The 13,486-nt window shown below is 49.3% G+C and overlaps 1 protein-coding gene across 6 annotated transcripts in view; it reads left to right on the top strand.

The window, feature by feature from the left end:
- ARHGAP1 (Rho GTPase activating protein 1) overlaps nucleotides 1-13,486 on the top strand; it is a 27,587-nt gene extending 14,101 nt beyond the window's left edge. For all 6 annotated transcript variants that reach the window (XM_069784530.1, XM_069784532.1, XM_069784526.1 and 3 more), the window contains 10 exons: nucleotides 3,131-3,218; nucleotides 3,462-3,593; nucleotides 4,076-4,162; nucleotides 5,328-5,426; nucleotides 6,149-6,256; nucleotides 7,489-7,565; nucleotides 7,962-8,039; nucleotides 8,587-8,715; nucleotides 8,894-8,997; nucleotides 9,691-13,486. In XM_069784530.1, coding sequence (XP_069640631.1) covers nucleotides 3,131-3,218; nucleotides 3,462-3,593; nucleotides 4,076-4,162; nucleotides 5,328-5,426; nucleotides 6,149-6,256; nucleotides 7,489-7,565; nucleotides 7,962-8,039; nucleotides 8,587-8,715; nucleotides 8,894-8,997; nucleotides 9,691-9,870 — 1,082 coding nt within the window. In that variant the 3' untranslated portion in view covers nucleotides 9,871-13,486. The remainder of the gene's footprint in view (nucleotides 1-3,130; nucleotides 3,219-3,461; nucleotides 3,594-4,075; nucleotides 4,163-5,327; nucleotides 5,427-6,148; nucleotides 6,257-7,488; nucleotides 7,566-7,961; nucleotides 8,040-8,586; nucleotides 8,716-8,893; nucleotides 8,998-9,690) is intronic.

Genomic DNA, 13,486 nt, shown 5'->3' with positions numbered 1-13,486 from the left:
CCATAAAAACTTGTTCAGTTGGAGGCAGAGAGGCCACCTGCAGGCAGTTTCCTCCAACAGCCAGGAATGCATGGAATGGGCTTTAAGTTTTTGTTTATAACTTGGAACAACTGACTGTTCAGCTTCGATGCTGAATTTTGAATTTTGTCATGTCTGGAGGAACCAGACTGATCTGATATATGTCAGGTGGAAACAAGATTGGCAGTTGGTTGTTTTGAAAGTGTCTGTGTTAACAGGCTGAGCTCAGTGTGGTGAAACTGGAGCGAAACCCAGAACTCAGTAATGGGCGTGCTGGTTCCTGTGTAGGTCTCATGCATAAATTCATTCTGATTTGGAAGGCAAAATGGACCACTCCTTTTTCAGTCATCCAGGGGACTATAGCTTATCTTCTGGTGTACTTGGCCCTGGAAATTAACCAGGGGAAACATGGCTGGCATCTCCCCTTTGGCAGAATCATGGATTGTCTGTTTTTTCTTTACCAGCGATCCCAGACCTTTTCACCAAGGCTATATAAGGAATGAGATTCTAGACTTTACATAGGCCCTGCTGTGGGCTTTCACATCATTCCAGAGGAAGGTGTTTTAAGCTATGTGGTTCCTGACTTGTGACTTGTCAGGTCTGGAAATTAGTGCCCAGGAGCCTGAGCTGAGCATGTGGCCACCCAGAACATCGCATGAACATGGTGCTATGCTGCAGTTCTTCACAACCAAGGCCTGCCTTGATCAAGCTTGCAATCTGCTTCTGGCCCTCAGACCATCCACTCTGGTGTGAAATGCAGCCTCTCAGTTAACTGAAGATAGCACCCATTCTGACTTTAGTACAGAGCTATGATCTGCAAAGATCTGTAGTCTTTCTGACCGTTCTCTTTCATCACTACAAAACTCAGCGGATTCTCAGATGCTACCATCTTCTTGCTGCTCTGTGCAGGCAGGACCCTTTGTCTTCCAGATAGAGACATATGAGTGGCTCAAGACCAGTGGGAAGAGTCACAATATGCCATATTCCCTGCCCAGGACTTTGTAGCCTGCACCTTTGTTTTATAGACAGCTTATGTGCATTAGACCCAGCCCTAAAGCTCACAGCAAGCTACCAAGAAACTCTGGGCTAGGCAGAGAGTGGGCTACCGTGGGATATGCAATGTGATGTTGGTCTTGTGGCCTGGCTGTGACTGTACCTGGTTTTTCCAGATGAGCCTTGCATCACTCTCTCCTAGTCCTGCATTCTGGGTCATGCGTCCTCCCTAATTGCCCCTTACCTCCGCATGTGTATGTCAATGTGATGGCCTATGCCACCCCTTTCCTGGTCTGTACCTAGTGCTGCCTCAGTGTCCCTAGCTTTTGTAGAGGTTCTGGCTTGTGTGCATCAGTAAATTCTGTCTCTTGTGTTGTCTGGTGAGTGACTTGAAAATGGGACTTGCGAGGGAAAAATGTAAGTGAACAAGTAGCAAGAGAATCTATTCTTCTGGCCAGGAAGGGGGTAAAAGAGTGTTAGTGGCATCTTAATGTCACAGCCGGCGTATGTGAGTTCTCTGGCTGCCATTTGCAGCACTAAGTGGTCATCTGTTACTAGCAGGCAGTGTTCCCAGAAACCTCAGGTTTGCTGTTCTGGGGTTCAGTTTGAGATCTCAGTTGCTGCACGGTGAGTGTAACCAAGCGGTAGCTGAGGGCCAGAGCCCATGCAAAGGTGAGAAAATGGCTGCATGCTCTGAATATTGTAAATCAGTGTGGGGAAAAGGATATATTTCAAGAGGAATGATGTATTGCAGGGCTGTCCCACATAAATAGCGATCCTTGCTGCTTTTCTGTGCTGTGGTCTGTATGAGATGGTTGTGCCGTGGGGGAGGAAGGAGGGTGGTGTTGAGTATAACCTCAGTAGCCCCTTCCACTGCTCCGTGCTCCTTCTGCTTGACAAGAAAACATAGCTCTTGGACCAGGGTGAATAGCAAGAAAGATGGGAAGACTTTAACCCTTCACACTAAAGGAACCATTTCATCTCCGCTGGTGCTAAAAAGCAAGTAATCCTTATGGAAATGGACTGGGTGTTGTGTCTGGGAGAGAACCAGACTTTCCCTCAAACTCTGTGTGTCCGAAAGATTTGTGACCTGATTCTTACTCTACCTAATCTCTCAATCCCCCTAGCATGTCTAGTAAGCTTGTCCATGCCCATCTGCTCAGGTTTTGTTCACAGGGCTGAGATCTCTGCTGGCAGAAGTCCACTGACCTATGAAGACTTGCTCTGGAAAAAACTTGGCTGCTTGTCTCTGAAGCCTCAAGTGGTGGCTGGGAGTGCCCTCCCCGAGATGAGGGTGCTTTATGGGTTATTTGGCTCCAGTGTGATGGGGACTGTTTTCTGCTGGTTTTTCACATAGAATGCTTTGTTGTGCTGCACTTTAAAGCTCCATCCAGTTCAGGTTGGAAAAATATCTCTGTGGATGGAAAATCTAGGAAGCAGTGAACAGCTTGTTCTGCAATCCCCCTGGAGAATCCAGCAGCCTTACTTGGTCCTTCTGTAGAAGAGGCTTATGATGATGCTTGCTTCTCATATCTGGGATGTGGCTGGGACTGCCCTGTTTCTAGGAATATCTTGGTTTCCAGGGTATGAAATGGCTTGGTTCTGTGTGCAGGACTAAACTTCAGGTGAAGCACGAAACAAATGCACCAGACCACAAGCAGTTAGTCTGGGACTGTGTGCAGGACGGAAGGAGTGGTTATCGTGCCTGTGAGGGGCAGTTTTCCCTGTGTCTCCCTGGGCACATGTGCATCAGGAGCAGTGCCCAGGGACAGCTGTTGCAGGATTAATGCTCCGAGTGCTCTGTTCTGTACTTGAGGCCTCCATCCCTATGTGTCCTGAGGCATCCTGGCTTCCAATCCTTCCTTTTCTTTCAGGGCTGCAGCACAGACTCTGTTTTCCACTTGCGTTGTTGACTTGCCTGGCCCTTGGTGTTCGGGTTTCTGCTTCCATACTAGGCCCATGGTAACTCTGCTGAAAATCAGGTTTAGCTTTCCTGGCAGTTGTGGCAATCCAGACTTCTGCCTTGTTATGGCAGTTTCCCATTCTCTGTTTACCCCTTGCTGCCAAGAGCACAATGTAGTCCTTAAACTCCCTGTAATCTCTGGCACTTCATCTGCAGGTGATGACAAATACGGAAGGAAAGTCATTTTGTTCAGTGCCTGCCGGATGCCCCCAAGTCATCAACTTGATCACGTGAAACTGCTGGGGTGAGTAGCATCGTAGGAGGCTGCTGCTGTTAACTTCTTAAGCCTGACATAATTCCCAGGTGCTGGATTCCTGGGGCCAGATCTATCTGCAGTAACTTCTTTAGCTGGACACGTCCTCCCACAGTGCTTACCTCCATTGCTGGGGATGCAAATCCTCTGCTATGGCACACAAAATGAGTCCCAAAGGGAGGAAGAGCCTCTGTGGCAGAGCATGAAGCGAGTTCAGCAGTTGTCTCTTCTCAGGTACCTGAAATTCACACTGGACCAGTATGTGGAGAGTGATTACACACTGGTGTACCTGCACCATGGCCTGACCAGTGAGAACAAGCCATCCCTGAGCTGGCTGCGGGATGCCTACAGGGAATTTGATCGCAAGTGAGTAAGGCTGCAGCAAGCAAGGATATAACATGCTGTTCTGTAGCCTAACATAGAAGATCTTCCCCAGGCCCCCCATGTAGCTGGGTGATCATAATTTACTGTCACTTATTTCTGCTGCTTATTGAGGTGAGTTGTTGTTTAATGCAGGCTGAATCCATGGGATAAACAGCTCCTTCTGTAGTTACATCCTTTAGGCCAGCAGGCAAGCAGCAAAACCAGGACCAGGGCAAGTGTGTCAGCCGCATGGTGTAATTGTTGCTTCTTGACGAGGCTGAATCTTGGAATAGAGTAGAGCGTGCCCTTAGGCTGCTGAGTAGCCTGACACAGCTACGAAGCATGGGAGGGCAGAGGCCGTGGGTGCTGGCAAGTGGTGAGGCTCGGTGCAAAAGGAATGGAGCATCCAGGGTGCCTTAATCTTGTGGAAAGGTTGGCTCCTCTGCTTAAAGTGCAGCTCATCCTTACTTAGCTTGTCTTGGCAGGTACAAGAAGAACATCAAAGCCTTGTATATTGTGCACCCAACCATGTTCATCAAGACCCTGCTGATTCTCTTCAAGCCTCTGATCAGGTAGGAAGCTGTCCTGGTTTCAGCTGGGATAGAGTTAACTGTCTTCCTAGTAGCCGGTACAGTGCTATGTTTTGAGTTCAGTATGTGAAGAATGTTGATAACACTGATGTTTTCAGTTGTTGCTCAGTAGTGTTTAGACTATAGTCAAGGATTTTTCAGCTTCTCGTGCCCAGCCAGGGCACCTGACCCAAACTGGCCAACAGTGTATTCCATACCATGGGACATCCCATCTAGTTTAGGAACTGGGAAGGGGGGGCGGGGAATCGCCGCTCGGGGACTGGCTGGGTGTCGGTCGGCGGGTGGTGAGCAATTACCCTGCGCATCATTTGTACATTTCAATCCTTTTATTACTACTGTTGTCATTTTATTAGTGTTATCATTATCATTATTAGTTTCTTCTTTTCTGTTCTATTAAACCATTCTTATCTCAACCCACGAGTTTTACTTCTTTTCCAGATTTTCTCCCCCATCCCACTGGATGGGGGGGAGTGAGTGAGCGGCTGCGTGGTGCTTAGTTGCTGGCTGGGGTTAAACCACGACAGAAGCACTCACTATAGGAGGCTCACCCACATCCTCAGACTGCAGGGGAATAATGGGGCATTCTCAGTGGGGTACAAGACGAGCGCAGACTGCCAAGCCTACCCTGAAGTCTCTCACCCTATGATATCTTCTCCTATTTCTGAGCTCAGAAATATTCAGACACAAGAAGTACTGCTTTGGGAACCTACAGAGTTTGCAGTTCTGTGCTGCTCCCTTTCTATCCAGCTAAGTAGAAGTAAAGTGTTGCAGGCTCTGCTAATAATGAAAAAGGAAGTGAGAGTATCAGTCCAAATTATACTTAATTCATTGTGTTCATGCTGAAATTCTAACTCTGTAAAATAATTGAAAACAAAACCTGCTGCTGAAATTAGGAAGGAGAAATCCAGCATTTTAGGAAGCCTGCTGCTGCTAGGGCTTCCAACATGAGTTGGAAAGTCTTGGCATCTCCTGGTAAAATATATGGAGTTGGAGAGCTATGTGGGTGACATCTCTGCTGCTCAGCCATACCTGCTGCTTTGCCCCATTGATGTCTCTTGCAGACCCCTGCTCTCCTTGCCTGTGAAAAGTCCATTCTGATACTGAATTTCCTGATTCCTCACATACCTACTTTTCTCTTGTTTTTCAGCTTTAAGTTTGGACGAAAGATTTTTTATGTGAACTTCCTTAGTGAGCTGGAGGAGTATGTGAAGCTGGAACAGTTGGGGATCCCAAGCCAAGTGCTGAAGTGAGAATGCTGCTGTCTCCCATTTGCTTGGGGCTGTGTGAGAGGAGACTTTTCTGGAGGAATGGCAAGGGGAGGAAGAGATTGTTCCACTCAGGCAGTGGTTTTGGAGGGAGTGGTGACAAATTGACTGTTGTTTCTCTCCATGCTCCTTCCTGTGTGTCCTTAGCCCCAGTGCCCAGTTCTGTCCTCCAGTTAAAAATCCTCCTCCAGTGGAGCACCATTCCTGCCTCTCCCACTCACCCCTCAGGGGCTTTCTGCAAGGTGCTGACCTTAACACTGACCTGGAGCTTGTGGTGTGCATCTGCTGCATCTGGGCACCTGCTTTGCTCACTCTGCACAGTTCAGCTTATCTTTGGGGCTTCCCAAAGTTGCCACAATCTCAGTCCTACCAGATTGATTCCCTGTCCTTAACACATACATGCAACTGTCTCATCACAAGCAATGGTGTCCTGGCCTCCTGCCCATGCTGTCTGTCATTCTCAGCTACTCCAGCTTCTGATTCCGGATAGATACTTCTTTCTCCCTGCTTTTTTCTGGCAACCAGATGTTTGTTCTTGTTACCCCTATGCTCCAGAGTTGCCTGTCCCATTTTTGCATAGGTGGAATCAACCATGCTAGGCAGGAGCTGTTCCACTGGGTGTGCAGTGGGTCAAGTGTAGCGCTGGGTTCGTGCTCTTTCTAGGAGGTGGAGTGGCTTTTTACTAGTCTGTGTTTTGCTACAGGTATGATGAATATCTGAGATCTCTGCAGAAACCTTCACAAGTGCCCCAGAAGCCAACACCCCCGCGCCCACCGCTGCCAAACCAGCAGTTTGGAGTCTCGCTCCAGCAGTGAGTATCTCTGGATTGTGTTGCTTTTGCCCTTACTTGCTTGATATGAGGTCACTGTATTTACAACTGAACAGCAGCAAAAGTGGCTGTAAAATTTCTTGCAGTTCAGACTACCTAAAAAGCTTTAATCATTCTTCTGAGGAACTCTGCACTCATGTCCAGATCCTGACTGACTCAGTTCAGTTCCACCCTCTTGATTCCCTGGCTAGATTGTATCTAAATGAGGATAAGATTTTTTTCTGCAACTAAGGGTCACTAAGGGAGGAGCAAAATAAGGGCCATGGGGATGGCTTTATGCCACTAGAAACTTCCTTTAAGCAAAGCAAGTCTGTAGCAGGCTGGTGGAGGTGTCTTTAGGGCTATGCTATTTTGATTGAGCAGTGCTGCAGATCTGTTACTTATTTTGTTCCATATCATAAATTCTATTTTTAAAGCACTTCTTCTCACCCTTGTACTGATTCCCATCCCCCCCATTCCTGCACGGTGACACAGGCAAACACAAACACTGGCAAGGGCTAGTGATACTGGCTAAGCGTTGCAGGTATTTTTAACTTTGAGCGTGATTTTTGCCTCCTTGGCGAATGATGAGGAGCCAGTACTGTGTGGCCAGACAGATCCTCTGAAGCAATCTGGGAGCACATTCCCCAGCTTCAACACAACATTTCCAAATGTAACTCCCATGATGCTGTGTGCCTGAGCTTGTTAGTAGCCTGCGAAGGGTGAACAGCTCCATGCTATCAAGTGGTATAGTCAATCCAACGTGAGGGTGGCAGCGAACGCCTTGGCATCACTAGGTCTTCCCTGACAGCCATTGGGTTGATATATCTTCTGTTACAGAAGTGGGGAGGGTAAACTTACCCCATATATATTTCTCTCGCGTGTCAGCTTTCTGCCCTTGCTCCTATGGGGAAGTAAAAAGGAAGCTTAACCCTTTTCATCTGATTCATAACTAGCAGCCTTGCCTTCTGGGAACCCCTTTGCCCTGGCATCTACAGGCTATGATTTTTACAGAAGAGAAATATTCCTGTGGTGTAGTAATGAGCTCATACTTGCTCCAGTGAATGATGTAGCATAATGGGTGAAGAGGAGAGAAGGCTGGAATAATGGACAAACCAGGGACTGGGATAGCAAGATCCTATGTGGTAGAGCTTGTGGGGGCAACTTCAAGATTCAGGGGCTGCATGCAGGGCAGGGAGGACCAGTCATTTTTAACCTTTTGTCTCTTCCCACAGTCTCAGGGAGAAGAACCCTGATCAGTCTCCTGTTCCTCTGGTGGTCAGAGACACCATTGCTCATTTGCAGGAGCATGGTAAGTGTTCAGGGGAAGCTGCAGCCCCTCTTAATTCCATGTCAGTGGCCTCTTCTCCACCTAAGTTCCCATCCAGAGTGTGGTAAGATAAAGAAGAACAGCAGTCTAGAATAAGCTGTAAAGGCCTGAACTAGGTGAGTTAGCTTTCAAGAGAGATTGTGCAGGGCTTAGGAGACCTCTTTCTTCCAGTTGTCCATACTGCCCCTTGTATAAGAGCAGCAAACTGCTCATTGTGTCCTTTGCCTGGTAGCAGAAGCAGAAAGAATTGCCATACTGTAAAAAAGGGACTTGCTGACATCTGTCTGAATGCCCCACAGCATGGATTTGTGATTAAGACCAGCGTTTTTAGAGACTCACATGGCTGATCTTTCTTCTCCATTTGCTCTCACTTCACAGCTCTTGCTACAGAGGGGATTTTCCGGAGATCAGCAAATACACAGGTTGTCAGGGAGGTGCAGCAAAAATACAACATGGGTAAGTACCCAAACTCAGCAGAGCCCCTCTCATTCCTGAACTACTACTGTCCAACTGGAATTGTGTTGGAACTAGTCTATCATGGCTTCTGTCCTTCTCCGATAGGTCTCTAGGTGAGGCCCCACCAGGGTATGGCCTGAGTTGCAAGGGAAAAGCATCTGACACTTCTGCTGCGTGGAAAGCATATTGCTTTCCACTGATGTTCCTCTTGCTGCCCTTTTCCTTCCTGAAAATTTCGCTGTTTCTTGGGGTGGGATATACCATCTTGGTCTGGTTATTCTGGAGGGACTGGAGATGACCAGGAAGAAACTTGGTCATCTGTTGCATTTGATGACTTCTAAAGATGTAGCGCTGGATTCAGCAGTGCTTTGCATATGTTTTTGGGACACGTTTTTCCCCTCTGCTAGAAGATGTTTTGCTTCAGTACCCTCTCTGTCTTCTTTAAAATACTGCTTCCCTAGTTCTGGACTCTGACCGCTATGTACCATTCTTTGGAGGAGGTCCTGCTTTGGTCAGTGAGCACTGAGTCTCTGCTCTACTTTCTCAGGTGTGCCTGTAGATTTCCAGCAGTATGAAGATGTCCACCTCCCTGCTGTGATTCTCAAGACCTTCTTGAGGGAGCTACCTGAGCCCCTCCTCACTTTTGGCCTCTATAGCCACGTTGTCAGCTTCCAGAGTGAGTTGTAACAAGAGTGTGCTACTCCTTGAATGTTGCACTGGCCAAGGGCAAAGATATCTTTTGCAGGGGGGGCAGTTCTGCATGGGATACCCTGTGACTGCAAACAGGGCTTTCATCAAGGTGGGTGCTGAGGATTCCTCATGGACTTGCTTGTCCTATCTCTCTTGATTTTTAGGTGTAGAAGAGGTGAATCGTGTGGATGTTGTTCGCAAAACACTCCAGACTCTGCCAGAAGAAAACTACCAAGTGCTCCGTTTACTGACAGCCTTTCTGGTGCAGGTGAGCTGCTCCGAAGGTGGGCAGTCGTATTCTAGTTCAGTTGCCAGTGCCTTGCATCAGCTTTTTGACTGCCTGCTCCCTCTTTGCCTTTGAGAGGCAATAAGTCTAAAGCTAGGAAATTGCCTTTCTTTACCTTATGTTCTTGTTATACAGAGATCAAGAATGATCATGATGAATTAGCCTAAGCAGTTGCTTCTCATAACTCTGAGAAGTGCAGGCAGGCAGTAAGCCCGTGTGGTCTGTACCATGGACGCTGGAAGCTCCCCAGGGTGGAGGTACAACTGCAAAATATCTGAATAGAAGATTAGACTAGAAGAGGGGTCTCAGATCCGCCCTACAGAGCTTTCTGCTGCCAGGGCAGCCACTGCAAGGCTATTCTAGCAAGAGGGAAGATCATTTTGTTTTGAGTGGTGATCTAGACTGTAGAGATACTGGCTGACAGTGCTGTTGGTCCTATTGTTATGGTATGGCGCGGTGGTTAATCCATAGTGGCAAATGGCAAGATGCTGCTCCTCACGTCCTGAATGCTGGATGTCATGTGTGTTCCCCCAAGCTGCCTTCTGGCACTGGGCCTTCAGCTTCTCTCCTCCCATTTGCCCTTGGGAGTCTGTCAGCTCTGGCTTTGGGGAGGGTAGAGGGCAGCTGCTGTATTGTTCTGTAGGATTCACAACGGTCTCTTTCCTTCCCGCGTAGGTCTCTGCTCACAGTGACAGAAACAAGATGACAAACACCAACCTGGCAGTTGTGTTTGGCCCAAATCTGCTGTGGGCCAAAGATGTAGCCATCACACTAAAAGCCATCAACCCCATCAATACCTTTACCAAGTTCCTGCTGGACCACCAGAAGGAGCTCTTTGAGGATGTGGAGGCCTGAATCCAGGCCAGCCCACACCAGCACACTGTGCCCACCTTCCACCTTCTTTCCCACCTTGTCTTGGAGCTGTGACCAAGGTGTCTCCAGCGCAAAGGGACCATTGATCCTCTGGGTGATGAGCAGAGCGAGGGCTGTGGAGATGGTGGAGAAAGTGTGTACGTAAGCGAGCAGGAGACCTGCTGCTCCGGATGGGGAGGGGAGCTGGTCTCCCAGCTGCTGAGAGTGGAGTCCTAACCCACCTGCCAGTCTGTGCAGCTCCTCCAGGGCTCATCACCAGTCTGCTGCCCTATCAGATGACCTGCCTTCCTTTCCTCCTTCCCTCACGTGCAGTTTTTCTGCCCTCCTGGTCCCTTCCTCAGCAAAGATCTTCTTTCTTCAAGCTCCCAATAGCCTCAGCTCACCCCCCTCGCCTCAGATGGGCTGTCTGGGCTAGGGCAGGCTTGCTGGGTTTTGTGGCAGAGATGTTCTTGCTGCGAGTGCCATCTCTCAGCACTGGATGTGCATTCTGCCTTTCCCCAGAGGCACCCAAAGCAGGGAAGGGAGCCAGGCAGCCCATGTGCTTCAGGTAGCAGCATGTCCTGCACTTGCAAACACCCACTCCAGACCCCATGCTTTTGGCAGGCAAGTGAAGGACAGGCTCACGGCACATGGGCTGTATTACCTGTCAGACTCCAATACAAGGAAGCTGAGTTTAGCCCAAACCCCTCTGGGATCACCAGCTCCAGATACTAGTCCGTGTTTGCTGGGGTGTAGTGGGTGAAGTGCCTCCCATAGTTACCCACCTCGGGCGTGTTTGTCCCTCCAGCAGCATTTCCAGCCCGGCTGGGAAGGTTCATGCCAGACCTGGCTGTGCGGGGAGGGGGAGGTTGGCTGGGGCTCTTTGACAGCTGGTGAGCCTGGGTGGCAGGGACCCAGCGCCCCGCTGGCACTGAACCACTGAACGCTAAGAGGATCACTGCCTTTCCCTGTGGCAGCAGCACAAGGCCTTTTACTCCTCTGTCAGGCATGTGTATCTGTGCTGACTGGCACAGACCGCCTTGGTTAGTTGTCTTTTTGAGTAGACCTTTCCCCAGCACATGAGAGCATGGCCTTTAGGGAAGGTCTAGGGACTGGGGCTAACACTCATCCTGGAGTGCATGAGGCCTGGATTATGAATTTCTGTCCAGGTGCCGAACGCTCATGTGCCAAAGCTGTGAGGGAACAGCTATTCCATGCCAAGGGCCTTTGCCCCATCTCCTCCTTGGTTCATTCCTTCCTTCCATGCTACCTTGGAAGCCTGGTTAGATGCATCCTGTGTGCTCTGGGCACGGCTGGAGAGATCGGGTTGTCCGCAAAGCAGGCTCGGAGCGGGGTGAGCCTGGCCCAAAGCAGCTGCAATGCTGTTAGGGCATCACTGTTGGTTTTGGGTTGCAGCATTCCCGTTATCTGAGCTAAAAGAGATCCCTCTCCTTAGTCTGGGCCTGGCAGGGTGTTAGCAGGGAGCTTCTAGCCTTAGTTCACTGGTGTGTTTTTATCTTTTTAACTTGTGCCCTGCATGCCTGGGCCAGGTCTCCCTGATGCATCTGGCCACAGGGACAAATCTTTTGGACCAAGCAGGACTAATTTTTAAAAAGCTACTGGATGCTAAATAGAATTTGGTTTTTCATAATATTTTAGTCTGCCTTTAACACTGACCAAAGGTCGGTGCCCCAGTTGTAATCAAAATAAGTGACATCTGCTGTAGGAATTATGGAAATTGCTCTTTCTGCTAAGCTCTGGAATGGGGATGGGTGCGAACATAGGCAGCTCTGCAGGGCAGCACAGGTCCAGCCAGCTGGCTCGGAGGAGGCACACCAACACGTGGGTGGGAACAGTGAGCATTACTAAGGCTGGAGCAAGAGATATTGTAGGAGAGGGCTGGCTCTGATCCCTTCTAGATACTGGGGGACTTTGCCCTGTGGAGGCTACAAGGCTGCTTAGTCTCCCACTGCCAAGAGTAGGAGTCTTCCCTGTTTGGCCAGGTTATGAATTGTTTCAGCCTGAACAATTCACAGCAGTAACCAAATAAATGTTTTGGAGGTAGGGATACTCAGCTCCTAATTCACCTGTGATCTCTGCTACAGTAAGTTAGCAGGGCTGATGTGCTGTGGAGGAGTAATCTCCTGGGATGGACAGTGTGGAGAGAGGTGTACTTGTCCCAGTGTTTGTTTTAAGAGGGAAGGCTTTCTGGACAGCCCGGGAGGAGCGTGGAGGCTGAGGGAGTCCATTGCAGCCCCTTTTTCCCTGCAGGCACCCCGCTCTGTGTAGGCTTTGGTATGGGGGGAAGACTTGGTGCTCTGACTCTATCTGCAGCTGACACTGGCCTTGCTTATATCCCCCTAGAGAAAAGGCAAACGCAGCTAACTTCTCCTGGGACAAACAAACCCAAGGTTGGCAACTTGGAACGGGAAGTGCCTGTGTGTCAGGGCACGAGGCCTTGGCTCCCTGGGGAGGGTGGCACGTTCCAGCCCTGCAGAGCAGCAAGGACTGTTCCCTGTCCTGTAGCGACAGGAGCAGTGCTGGGGGTGAGCAGGGATTGCTGCAAGTGTCCGTGTTCTGGCTGGAGTTTGTTTGGTGGGTGCTTTTTTTTTTGGCCTTTTTTTTTTTTTAAATTAAATTCTTGAACTAATGTTTCCTTTTTTAGCAAAATGGAGACTGGTGCATCCCCTGCAGGCAGGGATAAAAGCCTGCTCCAGTTCAGTGCCTGCAGGGAGCAGATTTGGAGGGTGTTCAGGAAGCTGCTTCTGCTCATGGTGGGAAAATGCAAATCCTGGAAGGGACCCAGTGTAAATATCCCCTTTTCTCTGCTGCTCCTCGTGCTGGAGCTGCTGGGAGCCCTGGAGCAGGCACAGTAACCAGGGTTGCTTTACTTCTGCAGTCTGCTCTCCTGAATGCCTTGTATTGAAATATCCCTCCTGTGACTTGAGCAAGGAACTGGCCTGCGCCTGCCTGCAGCCCAGGGGGTTAAATTCCCCCCTCGCCTGGTCAGCCTCCTCACACAGGCAGGGTGCTGGCTGGGCTGGGTTTCACTGCCACGTGTAGGTGGGGGGCTGTATCTGATTAGGGTGCTGGTCTTTTGTCGGTTTTCTCCTTGCTGTAGAGCTGCCCAAGGGTCTCTTCCCTGGCTCGTCTTTCAGGTTAGCTATTAGCCATTTCACCCTGTGGGGGTACTTGCTCCACTTCAACCTTCTGCTTTTTAGCACCTAGACCATTCCCCTCTGCTAAGCCTCCTGCTGTCTTAATGGCCTCTAATCACTCCCTGCTCCCTGGCCCAAGCTATGTCCTGACACCAGAGCTTTTGGGTGGTGCAGGGGGGCTGGGGCCACCTGGATGCCTTGTGGCAATTTTTGCTAATTTGAGAGAGCCGAGGGCCCTTTTGGTCCCTCTTTCCTCTTCTATGCGCAGGGGCTCCTGTGCAAAATTTTTGGCTTTGCTTTTGTTGCTGGTGTTTGCTGTTTTCTTTTCTGTTGATGTTCATCAGGTGCAGGGCTGGGGTTTTCACGGTTCACATTGTTTATTTCCTTCTAATCTGCACCAATCTTATATTTCACAGTTTGCACTTTTTGTATTTCAATAAAAGTCAAAATGTAATCCCAGA

The sequence above is a fragment of the Haliaeetus albicilla genome, chromosome 5 (assembly GCF_947461875.1).
Source record: "Haliaeetus albicilla chromosome 5, bHalAlb1.1, whole genome shotgun sequence".
Taxonomy (NCBI): domain Eukaryota; kingdom Metazoa; phylum Chordata; class Aves; order Accipitriformes; family Accipitridae; genus Haliaeetus; species Haliaeetus albicilla.
The sequence above is the reverse complement of the archived record's forward strand: the minus strand, read 5'-3'. Positions and strand labels throughout refer to the sequence as shown.